This window comes from Saccopteryx bilineata, chromosome 4, assembly GCF_036850765.1.
Source record: "Saccopteryx bilineata isolate mSacBil1 chromosome 4, mSacBil1_pri_phased_curated, whole genome shotgun sequence".
NCBI classification, from domain to species: Eukaryota; Metazoa; Chordata; class Mammalia; order Chiroptera; family Emballonuridae; genus Saccopteryx; species Saccopteryx bilineata.
Genome location: NC_089493.1, coordinates 123,939,034 through 123,952,964, shown reverse-complemented (window position 1 = coordinate 123,952,964; position 13,931 = coordinate 123,939,034). Strand labels below are relative to the sequence as shown.

The window sequence follows — 13,931 nt, the reverse complement described above, 5'->3', positions numbered from 1 at the left end:
CAGGAGGCAGGAATCAAACGCATGGACTGGCCTTCACATTCTCCAGACCTGAATCCCATTGAACATACTGGGGATGCACTGGGAAGACATCTGGCAAACTGTCCAGTGCCTCCCACACTTCTTGAGCTGGAAGTTGCCCTGGAGCAAGAGTGGCAGAGCATCCCAGAAGAATTGCTGGACAATCTGATCCTGTCCATGCCCCCTCGCTGTCAGTGTGTTTTGGCAGTCTTAGGTAACCATACACCCTACTGAACAGTCAATGTGTGGAACTCTTGTACAGTTTCACATGGTTCTGTTCACCCCCAATATGTCACCTGCTACTCAATCATGATAACTTATTTGCATCTCATTTGCATAATCAAACAACTTTCTTTGACTTGTTTGCTTTTTTGATGTTCTTGTTTAATAAAAAGAAACCAAATGCTTATTTTTTAAAATCACTTCATATTCATTTTGAAATATCCCCTAATTTTTGTGAGCAGTGTAGTTGAAATTACCAGTGTAAAGCCTTTTTAGATTGTCTTCTTTCAGCTGGAAATATATAAGCTTCCTTCATGTCTTTTTATGGCTTTATAGCTCATTTCTTTTCAACCCAGAATAACAATTCTATTGTCTGAATATACCAAAGTTAATATATCCATTCACCTAATAAAAGATATCTTGTTCTTTTCCAGTTCTGCCAATTATGAATAAAGGTGCTATAAATGACTACATGTTTTCCGGAGGACATCTTTCAATTCCTTTCAAATGCAAAGGAGCATGAGTGCTGGATTGTATGGTTAAGGGTATGTTTAGTTTTGTAAGAAACTGCTAAATTATCTCTCATAGTGACTGCATCATTTTGTATTCCTTCCAGCAATGAAAGTTTCTGTTGTTCTACATTTTGGCAGCATTTGATGTTACCAGTGTGAAAAAATGCACAAGATTTAAAAAAAAAATTTTTTTTAAATTAATTTTTAGAGAGGAGAAAGAATGAGAGAGAGAGAGAGAGAGAGGAGCAGGAAGCATCAACTCCTATATGTGCCTTGACCAGGCAAGCCCAGGGTTTTGAACCGGCGACTATAGCGTTCCAGGTCGACGCTTTATCCACTGCGCCACCACAGGTCAGGCACAAGATTTAATATTAATGGAAAACCACACACAGATTTATTATTCCTATTTTGCAAAAGGATGTATCACATTTTATCAGCAATTATCTCTGGGGAATTTTTCACTGGTTCTCTATTTTTCAAATACTCTATTTTTATAAATACATACTACTTAGGAATTCAGAAACTTAAATTACCTTTACATAGCTTTTCACCTTTGTAAGAACTTAATTTACATGAAAATAATTTAAAAATCAACAATCTGCATATTATTAAATTTTAACAAGTTAATATGAGGTGATTCCCTGGAATACTTTTGTTTTAGTTCCAGCTATACAATATTTTTAAATGTGCAAGCAATGTTTGAAACATGCCACTCAAGGGCAATTTAACAAAAAATTATTTTATGACTTGAGCCCAAACATTGCTGGTTTGAAGCTCAAGGTCTGTGGCTTCAGCAAGGGTCACTGGCTCCTCTGGAGCCCCTACTTATCCCCCACTTCCATCAAGGCAGGTATGAGAAGCAATCAATGAACAACTAAAATGGTTCAACTATGAGTTGATGTTTCTAATCTCTCTCTCCCTCTCCCTCTAGCTAAAAAAGAAAACAAAAAACTTTTTATTTGCAGCAATAAAATGGTAATAATGTTGTTATAGTATAAGAGGGGAGGGGACAGACAGACAGGAAGGGAGTTGAAAAGCATCAATTCTTTGTTATAACATCTTAGTTGTTAATCGATTGTTTTTCCATATGTATCTTGACCAGGAGGCTCCAACTAAGCCAGTGACACCTTGCTCAAGCCAGCAACCTTTGGGCTCAAGCCAGTGACCATGGGGGCCATGTCAATGATCCCATGGTCACTCAATCCAGTGACCCTGTGCTCCAGCCTGCGATGTTGGGGTTTCAAACCTAGGTCCTCAGCATCCCAGGCTGATGCTATTACCACTGAGCCACTGCCTGGTCGCACACAAATTTTCTTTACAGATGTAATCCCTGACATATTTTTGAAGGTGGAATGATTTGTGGGATCATCCAACTCAGTCATTTCTCTTTATAGATGAGGAAACTGGAGTGACTTGTAGAAGATGCAATAATAGGACAGGACTAGGTAGAGTACTGGGGTTCTGACTCACACTGCGTTCATGTTGTTATAGTTAAACCATGTCCTTAAATATAATGGTCTATTGAAAGTTATTAGAAAAATTGTAACTGGTATATTTTAGAGTAGCATATGAGAGACATTTGTGGAAAGAATTTTAGGTACTTATTTTTCCATTCAAAATGCAACCTTATTTATTAAATGATGTAGAAAACGTTAATTCACTTTAAAACAGGAAAAAGACCGCGGCAACTCAAGGGCAACGTTCAAATATATTATGTTGAAATTAGATTACAGATCATACAGTGAAGCCAAGGAGACTGCATATAGCCCCCAGGTGGCTCATTACTGTTTCAGATGATAAAAAAGGACTGAAAAGAACATTGAGGCAACAACACTAGAACAGAACGTACTGAACCATAGCAACAAATAGATGCCTCATTCTGAGGCCCACATAATCCTTTTATTTAAGGATGAAGTCTGTGACCTGAGTTTATTCATTCATTTACTTATGGTTGAATCAGCAAGTGAACTAAAGAAGCAAACAGGGTTCTTTCCTGTACAATGTTTACCATGCAATTGTTCAAAAACATTTGACAAAAATACACTGGGAAAACATTACAGTTGGTTAGACAGTTTTTCTTTCATCTTAATTCTTCAAATTAATTTAGCTCCGTTCCTATGGTAATGTTAATAGGATACAACCTACTTACCAGTCCCTTGCAAATCCTAAAATGTGTTCGATAATTGAACTTTCTAAAATATGCAAAAGGCCATACTATTGCCAGAAATAAATGAATTCTTCAACTTAATTGCATTGTTCTTTAATCCTATTTTAAAAAATCATCAGTTCCAGATATAAAGCTAAATCACATCATTAAGTACTTATAACTTAGAAACTTAGCCTACAGACTGCTCTCCTACTCTGCTTATTCAACTAATAAAAAAGCATTTTGTGCTAATGATGTGAATACTTATGTTGGTTTCATTTCAAGTGTATATGGAACAAAATTTTTAAAAAAGACTCATGTTTTCAAAAACAGCACTATGCCTTCATTTACTCCTTCCCTCAGGAATCACTTCCCAGACACACATCTGGCTTGCTACCTTTCCTTCAAGTGCTACTTCTGTCATTGACACTTTCCTTAAATTTCCTAATTTTACACAGCAGCACTCCTTTCCACCTCCACCATTCTCATCTATCTTCACTGCTTTATTTTGCTTTGTGCATGTAGTATATGTGATACTACATATTTTACTTATTTTTCTCCCCAATACAACAAGCTCTATGATGATAGAACTTTTTGATCACTGTTGTACCTTTAGCTGCTAGAACTGGCATTCAATAAATATTTGTTGAATGTTATATTTACCTTAGTGCATGACAAAAACGAGGGTGAAAACGAGTTTTCAGGTACAACTTATACTTGGAATCCCTCCAAAACAACATATTTGCCCAGAAAAATTAAATTCTTTTCTGCAAACCTGTGATTTCCACTTATCTTTTCAACCATAGTTTTAATATGTATTAAAAACACACAACTTAAACATGTATATTCAACTCCCACTGAAAATATACTTTGTTTTTTTTAGCATAAGAATTTCCCTATGAATTAAACCACCATCTCAATTTTTGACAGCATTTTATAAAAACCTATACATACAGATTCATTGGGTTAGTCTGAGCAATTCTTCAAAACCAATCTTAACCACCTAAGTGCCTGAAAGGACTGAAAATCTTTTATCTTTTTATTGTATTTCTGTTGGACTGTTTAGTACAATTGAGGACCCAAAGGCTTCTGATATTTTGGTCACAAAGACCTTGTTCTCTTTTCTGAGGTTCAAAATTTGGGAACTTAATCTGTGGCAGTAACTTTAGCATGCTTTCTTTCATTTCAGAGGATCCAAAATTGTTTCTTTTGATGTAATAAAGTAGTACCAGTGTGTCAAAATGCCAAAAACAGCCACTTTGAATTAGTTAATACAGCTAAGACTAATTAATTATGGAAAAGGGGAATACATAAAAACTTGATACTTGAAAAAGATGTTCTTAAAAAAGTTAAAACCTTCGACGATGCCGTAAAATAGCCCATAAAATGAAATATTTTTCTTTTCTAAGTAGATCAAAGCTAAAATAATCTACATCCTGCATGAAATTTTTTCAGGTTAATTCTATTCTTTTTTAGTTCATGTTCACTATCAAGTGTGTTTACATCCACAAAATACTTTAATAACATATCCAATATGGTAGCTACTAGCCACATATGACTATGCAGCACTTGAAATATGGCTAGTGTGACTAAATCTTTAATTTTACTTAATTAAATTTAAATAGCTATGTGGCTAGTGGCTACCATACTGGACAGCACACAACTTTGGAGACCAGAAATAAGTCACCAGACTATAATGGCATTCCTTCTTAGCGTTATTATGATACATTAACTAAAAGTGATTTCTCAGAATTTATAAATTCATTTACTCAATTATCTCAGAATTACCATCATCCTCAAATTACAGAGTTTACAACAAAAATTAAAAAAAATTAGATTGACATATAAAATTGCTATTTAATATGCTATTAAATAATTAACAGTAATTTTAACAGTACTAAGAATAAGAAAAATGAGTCTTACAGAGAAATAATAAAAAATATTTGATTCTTCTCTTTTTAAAATATATATCCAAACAGCAAGTCCTCTGGGCTCTTCAAAAATATATTCCAAATCCATCTACTTTTCTTCATCTTAACTGTCTCTATAGCCTCTTGCCTACATTATTACAACAGCTTTCCAACTAGTCTCCCTGCTTCCTCTTTCTCCTTCTTATAATTCATTCATTATACAGCAACCAGAGTGATTGTCTTAAAATGCAAACTAGATCACCTTATTCCTGTCCTTACTATTTTTTTTTTTTGTATTTTTCTGAAGTTGGAAACGGGGAGGCAGTCAGACAGACTCCCGCATGCGCCCAACCGGGATCACCCGGCATGCCCACCAGGGGGCGATGCTCTGCCCATTTGGGGCGTTGCTCTGTTGCAACCAGAGCCATTCTATCACCTGAGGCAGAGGCCAAGGAGCCATCCTCAGCTCCCTGGCCAACCTCACTCCAATGGAGCCTTGGCTGCGGGAGGGGAAGAGAGAGACAGAGAGGAAGGAGAGGGGGAGGGGTGGAGAAGCAGATGGGTGCTTCTCCTGTGTGCCCTGGCCAGGAATCAAACCCGGGACTCCAGCACGCCAGGCCGACACTCTACCACTGAGCCAACCAGCCAGGGCTGTCCTTACTATTTTTTTAAATCAATTCTTCTATTCTTAGAATATAGCTGACAATTCATTCTGAAGTCCACATAACCAAAAGCATTCTTTCCTCTCTCTACATCTCTGAGTTTATCCGACACCACTCTTACCTTGAATCACATGGTACTTTCCTACTGCGCCAACAGGCCAAAAATTTGTCTGGACTAAGGCCTTGGTGCTTATCTTTCGTTTTTTTTTCTGCTTGGAATGCTATTTGCTCTGATCTTCAGATGGGTGACTTGTCATTCATGTTGCAGCTCAAAGAGGTTTTCCCTCACCACTCTAAGTTGCTACCTAGTCACTCTTACATAGTCCTTTTATTTTCAGATTTTCTCTTATTCTCATAACAGAAATAAACTTCCCTTCATTTGTTTACTTATTTCTGTCTGCCTTTCCTCTCTAGACTCCATGGAAATAAGGAGCTTGTTCATGCTGCTTGGCACATGGTAAGCTCTTAATACGCAGAGGAAAAACAGCAAATTTTTTGTAACTATTATCTTATGTCCTATGTAAACTGATCAAGTTGGGTGAACTCTTCCACAGTTTCTTCAGATGTAACACATTAAAAACGGAAGTAATTTAATCACCTCACTCAAAAGATGCTAGACAGTCTCACTCAACACAGAAAAAAAATAATACTTTACTTTCATAATCTTTTGTTGATTTTACTTCCTATTCTCCATCTATCAGTTCTTAACCATCTGTCTATGTATTAAAGAGATCCCCACCTGACCTGTGGTGGCGCAGTGGATAAAGCGTCGATCTGGAAATGCTGAGGTTGCTGGTTCGAAACCCTGGGCTTGCCTGGTCAAGGCACATATGGGAGTTGATGCTTCCAGCTCCTCCCCCCTTCTCTCTCTCTGTCTCTCCCTCTCCTCTCTAAAATGAATAAAAAAAAATAAAATAAAAAATAAAGAGATCCCCAAGTCCTCTCAGCAGTCCTCCTAGGAGGTTAGTTTATTTAGCAGGTTAGAGTCTCATCGCTTCTCAAGGATCCTAAGACTATCCCTATAGAACCACTTCAATTTGTCAATTTTAAGGGATGGAGTCTATTGGGCATGCATCATCTCACCTATCTTATCTATAGGCAACCACCTCTTAGTATTGTAGTCTGGTCAGAGTCCCAATATGCTTACTTATTCTGTAAAGGGCTTCTTTAGGTAAATAATAAAGATAAGCTCTAAAAAGTGAATAACTATTATTATATAGATTTATTACACTATAATGAGGGAAAATATTTCAAGAAACATAAAGCTGATGGTTATCGGGAATAACACCTTCAAAGTATTTCCTACAATCTTAAATAGTAATAAGAAATGCCCAAAAAATATTTCACCTATTTTAAAATGTATTTTTAAATGGGTTTATCAGTTATTGGGTCTTGGTAGACTGATGCTGAGAAAACCTTATAAAGGTAAGACTCTCCTTCACTGAATATGCCAAATCACCAGGACCAAATCTAAGAATTATTAATAGATCCTTTACTACTAAAAGGATATATAAGATGGCATAGTCATGAAATGGTCAATCTACATACATCTTGTTAGAGTTGTAACGCAGAATTTTAAAAAGAAAGTCAACCTCTTAAAAAGTTTCTCTCACCTGCTGCACTATTCATTTTAAAAATAAAGTATTGCCCCCAATATAGCATTTACCCACAAAAAACTTATATAAAAATATTTATATAGCCCAGAAAAGCATAAACAAGATGATGATGTACTTATGCCTACTGTTTAAGTATTTTTAATGACTGAGCTATTTACTATTATTATATATCTTGTCTGTGAACTTTCATTTTTCCTGTCTGAAATACAGTATTTCAATAGGCAGTCCTAGATAATCAGATTAAATCCTAAAAATATATATCTAAATTTGTTGTTTTGACCTTTCAAGTTCAATTTCTTGTAGGACAACTGCAGAAGAAATTCAGCCTACCTAACCTACAGTATAGTTGAATATACTGTGATTCTGTTCATCAAGAAGGCAGTATTCTAGCTGTAAAGAAGGGGAGCTCTGAAACCTAGAGGACTATATTTTATCCTGAGAGGCATCTCTGCACCTCCTTGATCCTCATCAGTTGTTTCTAATACCTAAGATGGCTATAGTCATTGAAATTACATGCGCATATGAAACCCAGAAATCAAGCAAAACAAAATGCTAAATATTCTGTCAGAATTATAACCCTTGAAAAGTTCCCACAATTCCAGGATAGTTTCAGTTCTTTTCCTGAGCAACATGAAAATAACCGGAACACAACAAAGTAAGAACAAATTGTATGAATTATATAAAGAATTCAGCATTGCCTGGAAGCATAAAGCTTGTGACCTGGTACATTTCATACCCCGCTTTTCTACTTATAAAATAGCAAAAATCATAAAACAAAATCACTGTAAATTTAACTCAGAAATGTAAAGAACAATATCAAATGTTCATTCTTATCATTAGTTATTAAATTTTCTGTTTTTAGAAAACCAAAAAAAGTAAATAAAGTTGTTTTGGGTCTTTACTAAACCTCAGTCTGCAGTTTAAGTGATTATGGAAGGAAATAAGAAGAGGCTTTATCAAAATAACCAAATAAACAATTTGGTTTAAAACATTTTCAAATTTGTTAAAAAGAAAACTAGCCCCATTTATATTTTTAACATTCACATAAATACTTCTAATGTTTCTAGAGTATCTCTAGATATTTTCAAAAATAAAGGTCAGATTAACTTATTTCCAAACATATAACTTATTTATTTATTTATTTATTTATTTATTTATTTATTTATTCTGTATTTTTCTGAAGCCGGAACCGGGGAGAGACAGTCAGACAGACTCCCGCATGCGCCCGACCGGGATCCATCCCGGCACGCCCTCCAGGGGGCGTCGCTCTGTTGCGACCAGAGCCACTCTAGCGCCTGGGGCAGAGGCCGAGGAGCCATCCCCAGCGCCCGGGCCATCTTTGCTCCAATGCAGCCTCGGCTGCGGGAGGGAAAGAGAGAGATAGAGAGGAAGGAGACGGGAAGGGATGGAGAAGCAGATGGGGGCTTCTCCTGTGTGCCCTGGCCGGGAATCAAACCCGGGACTTCTGCACGCCAGGTCGACGCTCTACCACTGAGCCAACCGGCCAGGGCCCATATAACTTATTTTAATAAAACCTTTGAAATAGCATTAGAATACATGTAATGACATTACACTTTAATTTTACAGATACACATTACAGCAAAACACAGCACCATCCCTATAGTAAATGACAAAACCTTAAGAACAGGAATGACAGTGTATGGTATTTGTATAGAAGTGATAGCTAAGCCAGAAAGAAAGGCATAGGGTAGCCTCACAGACAGGTAGACTGAAATGCATTAGTGTAAGGTATACTTTTGTCAAGTAGAATTCAATTAAACCAAAAAAAAAAAAAAAAAAAAAAAAAAGGTGACGGAGGGAGAAAGGGAGGGAGAGAAGAATTAAACAACAAAGGGCAGATGTGGTATATCACTATTTGGCTTGTGTAATGTTATCCACCCACCCAACTAAGCAACCCTTAAAAAGAACTAGGCACTGTGCAAGAGTTGTTCTTACTTAGACCAAAGGCATGCATTTTTTTTTTTGAGATGGTTGCTCAGAAGTGCTATAGGAGCTCAGAACATAAAAATCTAATTGGTACTCGTTGAATTCATCCCCACACTTGGTCTCATCAGTAGAATGCCCGCTCTTTTCAACTTGTGGTTTAGTGGTGCCCTTAGCTATTTAGCTATACAATCAACTGTGACAGAGCCTCCAATTTGATCAAGGTCTCAAAAAGCCTTTCTTCCCACATAAAATCAAAGTAAGGAAATGTAATGGCTTGGTGTGAAAAGCTAAGGAAATACACAGGTGACTAGAATATTAGAACCATACTCTATGTACAACTTAGAGCTATACGCTTATCTCCCAACTTTTGATTTGGACAGAAAATTTATATGCATATATGTATATGGCTTAGCATTAAACTAGGACCTTTATGTTCAATATATTGTATTTATTGCAAAAGTAAAGATACTGCTTTTGGAGAAAAACAATGCTGTATAACAATGTGCACATCACTTGACATTAAGTGTCAGTTTCCTTTCTATAAATTAGGGATAATATATTGCAATAGTAGTAGCCCTCTTGCCTAATTCAAGGTTTGAAAGTATCAACTAAGATAGTGAATATTAAAAGTACTTGGGAACTGCTAAACTATTATTATGTACATTGCTCCTTGGACCTTTTGAACTTTCTTCCAACTCAGTTTAATTTTAATTTCGTTAGAGTATTCAGGTACAGAAAACAAAAACTAATGGGATTTTGGAGAAGGCAATAGAATATACAAATAAGGGAAATACTTACTGGGATAATCGGTTAGAACATAAAAAGTTAGTCCCAAATTACAGTAGTCCTGACGTAAAACGAGGACAGCTATGTGCTTACCCTCTGCAGACACCGCCTAACTCGCCCAAGAACAGGCAACCACCATGCTGTACTGTGTTACTTTTAGGTGAATCTCTGGGGACAAGTTGAATCCGGAGTGCAAGGGGAAGAACTTCCAACACTGATGATCAGGCTCTTCCCCTATCCCCAGGTTTAACGAGCACTTCCAGTACTCCTTGTGCCTGGACCAGTTAATCAAAACTAGTCCCGATAAGAAAATGGCTGTCAAAGATTTCTCCTAGGGAGAGTCGTGTAATTATGACACCAGTAGCATAGTCTTCCCTCTCCCCCACCCCCATCTATTTTGAAAGGACAGGTTCAGATTCAGAAAAACCGAGTTATGTTTTTGTTTCCCCCAAGATTCACACGCCTCATCCTGCAAAGCTTCAGCTCTCCCGTCTGTAAAATGAATAATGGGGGTGCCTGTCAGCTCCATCACACAGCCACCGAGAGGATGAATGATACGGTGCCTGGGAGGCGCCAGGCAGGAGTGAAGCCTGATCAAGAGCAAGTACATCACTGTCTATAAAGCAGTACGCGAAGTCCCGTTAGGCCCCCCGTCCCCCTCCCTCGCCTCAATGAAATCTCCGCGTAAGAACTGACACCCCCAGTCCCGGAAGACCGCTACGCGGAGGCGGGCCCGGCAGGTACTCACTACAGTACTTTCTGGGGGAGAGGAAGGAGGCGACTCCGAGCCCCGCAGGAGAAGAAAAGGGAAGAAGGGTGGATGGTGGAGTCACGCTGAGCCTACCTGTTGTTCCGGATGCTGACCAGCACGCACAGCACCAGCTCCAAGTAGGTGCGCAGCACTTCCAGCCAACGGGTTGAGAGCTGCAGGGCCTCGACTTCTTCCCCGCCGGTCCCGGGGTCCGCGCTGGCTCCGTGGCCCGGGCCGCCGCCTCCGTTCAGGTAATTCTCGGCGGCGAACTCAACGCGCAGCTCTCGCACGAACCAGCCGCACTTGCGCATGAGGAATTCGAGCCGAGGCTGCTCCACGGGCGAGACTCGGAGGCAGATGCGAAGTTGGGGCCAGAGAGCCGGGTAGAAGAGGCACTCGCGCCAGTGCGAGCAGGAGGCCGAGGCCCGCAAGCGGTCGGGCGCGGGCAGAAAGGAGAAGATGTGCACGATTAGCTCGCTGGGCAGCGACGCGGCCGCAGCCGCCTGCCCGCACAGAGCCATCCGGCCCCGCCGCCGCCAGCTGCCGGTCCCCGGCTGCCCCCGCAGTCCCCGGAGCAGCCCCCGCAGCCGCAGCCACTGCCGCCGCCGCCACCGCGCCGCCCGGGCGGCCCCGGCTCGGATTCGAGCTCCCGACGGTCGGGGATGCGGCACTGACAAGAACAACAACATCAATGACAAGGAAGAAGGGGGCGGAACCGTCGTGGGTTTCGGCCGAACCAAGTGCAGCACAAGCTGAGGAGGGGGAAAGGCCTCTGCGGGGTGTCCTCCAGGTAACTAGCCTCTGGCCTCGCAAACTCTACTCACGCGCCTCTGAGACCCGCACACTCAGTAACGTCAGTACTTTCGCCTGTGCTGTTTAAAGGCCCGGAAGCGGCAGCATTTATTTTAAGGAAACGGCGGCCCTCCCCGCGCCTGGACGCGGTGGCTGAGCAGTGGTAGGAGCTCAGTTTGACGTCGCCTCTGGCGGGAGGGGCCCGGCGCTGATGGGAGCGACTTCCGGAAGAAGGAAGCGCCCGGTGGCCTGTAGGGAGGGGAAACGCAGCACGTGACCCCTGGCGCGCGCAGCCGGCGGGCTGAGCGGCGGGCGTGGGTGGCGCTCTCCCAGAGCACCCCTTGCGTCTTCCAGCGGCTGTGGCGTCCAGCCAGGTCTTGCGGTCGGTTAACTTGGGCGTTCAGGCGGGTGAAGTCTCGGAGCTCGTTTTAGTAGGAGGGGTTATGACGCTACTCGCATCATTCGTTTGTCAGGATCTGGGCTGGAGACTCAGAGCTGAAGTATTAGCTTGCAGGGTCTTTTTCAGTCCCACCTGCCCAGAGAGAGAGAGAGAGTGTGTGTGTGTGTGTCTGTGTGTATATTTTACCTTCTAAATTTTTAAAAATTGATTTGTAGAGAGAGAGAGAGTAAGGGACACACACACACACACACTCTCTCTCTCTCTCTCTCTCTCACTCTCTCACTCTGAGCGAAACATCGATATGTTGTTCCGCTTATCCATGCCATCACTGAGCACGAAGGAGGGGCCTTCGTGCGAACCTCACCGGCCGTGTCGGGAGAGGAGAAGCGCGGAGGTCGGGAGAGGTGGCGGTCCAGGTGCGGGTCTGAGTCTGAAGCCCTATGTAGACTTTACCCCAGAGTCGGACCAGGCAAAGAGACCTTTCTGCACACCTGGTGTTTGGGGACGGAATGAGCACAGCGCCACCCTTTGGGTTTAACGGACAGGAGAAAGAAGGCGAATGAGATCCTGGCTGGTTGATGATTACACTCATCATCAAGGTTTGCAGGAGGCTCTGTTCCTTCCCAGTTCTGAGATTTGTAGAACCCTAGTTGAAATGAAGCTGGTGGTTATAGTGTAGGGTTTTTTTCAGCCGAAGAGGATTTTCCAGAGAGTGTCCTTCATTATAATTTGGGAAATAGTTAACTGGTTGTAATGGGTGGTGAAGTCAGAAAGGAATAATACTTTGTGTAATAATTGAGGATAGCTTTACTGAGGCTGCTGCTTCAAAGCCTTTGACTGTGTGATCTTGGGACAGCCTTGTTCTATTGTGGTAAACACCAAGAAACTTCAGTCTTTGAGGGTGAAGCTCTCTGTTCATGCTGTTTGATGCCTTTTGGTACCTTGCATGTACCAGGTTGCCTACAATGTTGTGTTTTTACCTCTGAGTTCTCTTCAGCTCAGTAACCGTAAAAAAAAAAAAAGTTAACATATCATGGTAGCTCACTTCCTTGAACCTCTGCCTCCAAGAGTTCTTTCTACCTCATTTGTACACCTTACACATAAATTAATGAGTTTTTAATGGAAATAGTGAATTAGGAAGTTGTCTTGCATTTTAATTTTTTGTATCTTTTGTAAAATTTATTTTTAAAAAATTTTTATTTAGACAATTAATTTTAACGGAGTGCCATTGGTCAACTAGAGTACATAGATTTAGAGAAAACATCTCCATATCATTTTGACATTCGATTATGTTGTATACCCATTACCCAAAGTCAAATCATCCCCTCTCACCTTTTATTTGGTTTTCTTTATGCCCCTTGCCCTCCTCCCTTCCCTCTCCCTGGTAACCACTGCACTCTTATCTATGTCTGTGAGTCTCAATTTTATATCCCACCTATATATGGAATCTTACAGTTCTTAGTTTTTTCTGATGTACTTATTTCACTCAGTATAATGTTATCAAGGTCCATCCATGTTGTTGTAAATGATCCTGTGTAATCATTTCTTATGGCTGAGTAGTATTCCATGGTATATATGTACCACATCTTCTTTATACAATCCTCTATTGAAGGGCTTTTTGGGTTTCCATGTCTTACCTCCCCACCCCCCCTTAACAAGGCTGCAATGAACATGGGGCTGCATGTGTCTTTATGTACCAATGTTTTTGAGTTTTGAGGGTGTATACCCAGTAGAGGGATTGCTGGGTCATATGGTAGATCTATTCTTAATTTTTTGAGGAACCACCATACTGTCTTCCATAGTGGTTGTACTACTTTACATTGCCCACCAACAGCATCTAAATCTCCTACTTCACCCTGCTTCAGTATGCATATCTATAAAAGCATATTACTATATAACAGACATGTTATCATATTTAAAATAATAACTTAATGCTATTTGATATTATTCCATCTTTAAATTTAGCTGGAAATCTCCCAAATGTCTTTTGTCCAGCTATTAGGTCCAAACCAGGATCTAGTTAAGGACCACACTTGGTTTTGGTGATGTATTTTAAGCCTTTTTTTTATTTTTTAAGATTTTATTTATTCATTTTAGACAGGAGAGAGAGAAGAGAGAAGAGAAAGAAAGAAAGAGGGAAGGGGGAAGGAGCAGGACGCATCAACTCCC

The 13,931-nt window shown here is 40.4% G+C and overlaps 1 protein-coding gene and 1 long non-coding RNA gene across 10 annotated transcripts in view; one reads left to right on the top strand and one right to left on the bottom strand.

The window, feature by feature from the left end:
- FBXO33 (F-box protein 33) overlaps positions 1-11,323 on the bottom strand; it is a 38,032-nt gene extending 26,709 nt beyond the window's left edge. The window contains exon 1 of the mRNA XM_066277878.1: positions 10,664-11,323. Coding sequence (XP_066133975.1) covers positions 10,664-11,259 — 596 coding nt within the window. The 5' untranslated portion in view covers positions 11,260-11,323. The remainder of the gene's footprint in view (positions 1-10,663) is intronic.
- Positions 11,324-11,618: 295 nt separating this feature from the next.
- LOC136336316 (uncharacterized) overlaps positions 11,619-13,931 on the top strand; it is a 31,542-nt gene continuing 29,229 nt past the window's right edge. For 6 of the 9 annotated variants that reach the window (XR_010731414.1, XR_010731415.1, XR_010731421.1 and 3 more), the window contains exon 1: positions 11,628-11,744. This is a non-coding gene — a long non-coding RNA (uncharacterized lncRNA). Of the gene's footprint in view, positions 11,767-13,931 lie in introns of all 9 variants that reach the window. The other 3 variants (XR_010731419.1, XR_010731418.1, XR_010731422.1) reach the window with 2 other exon arrangements.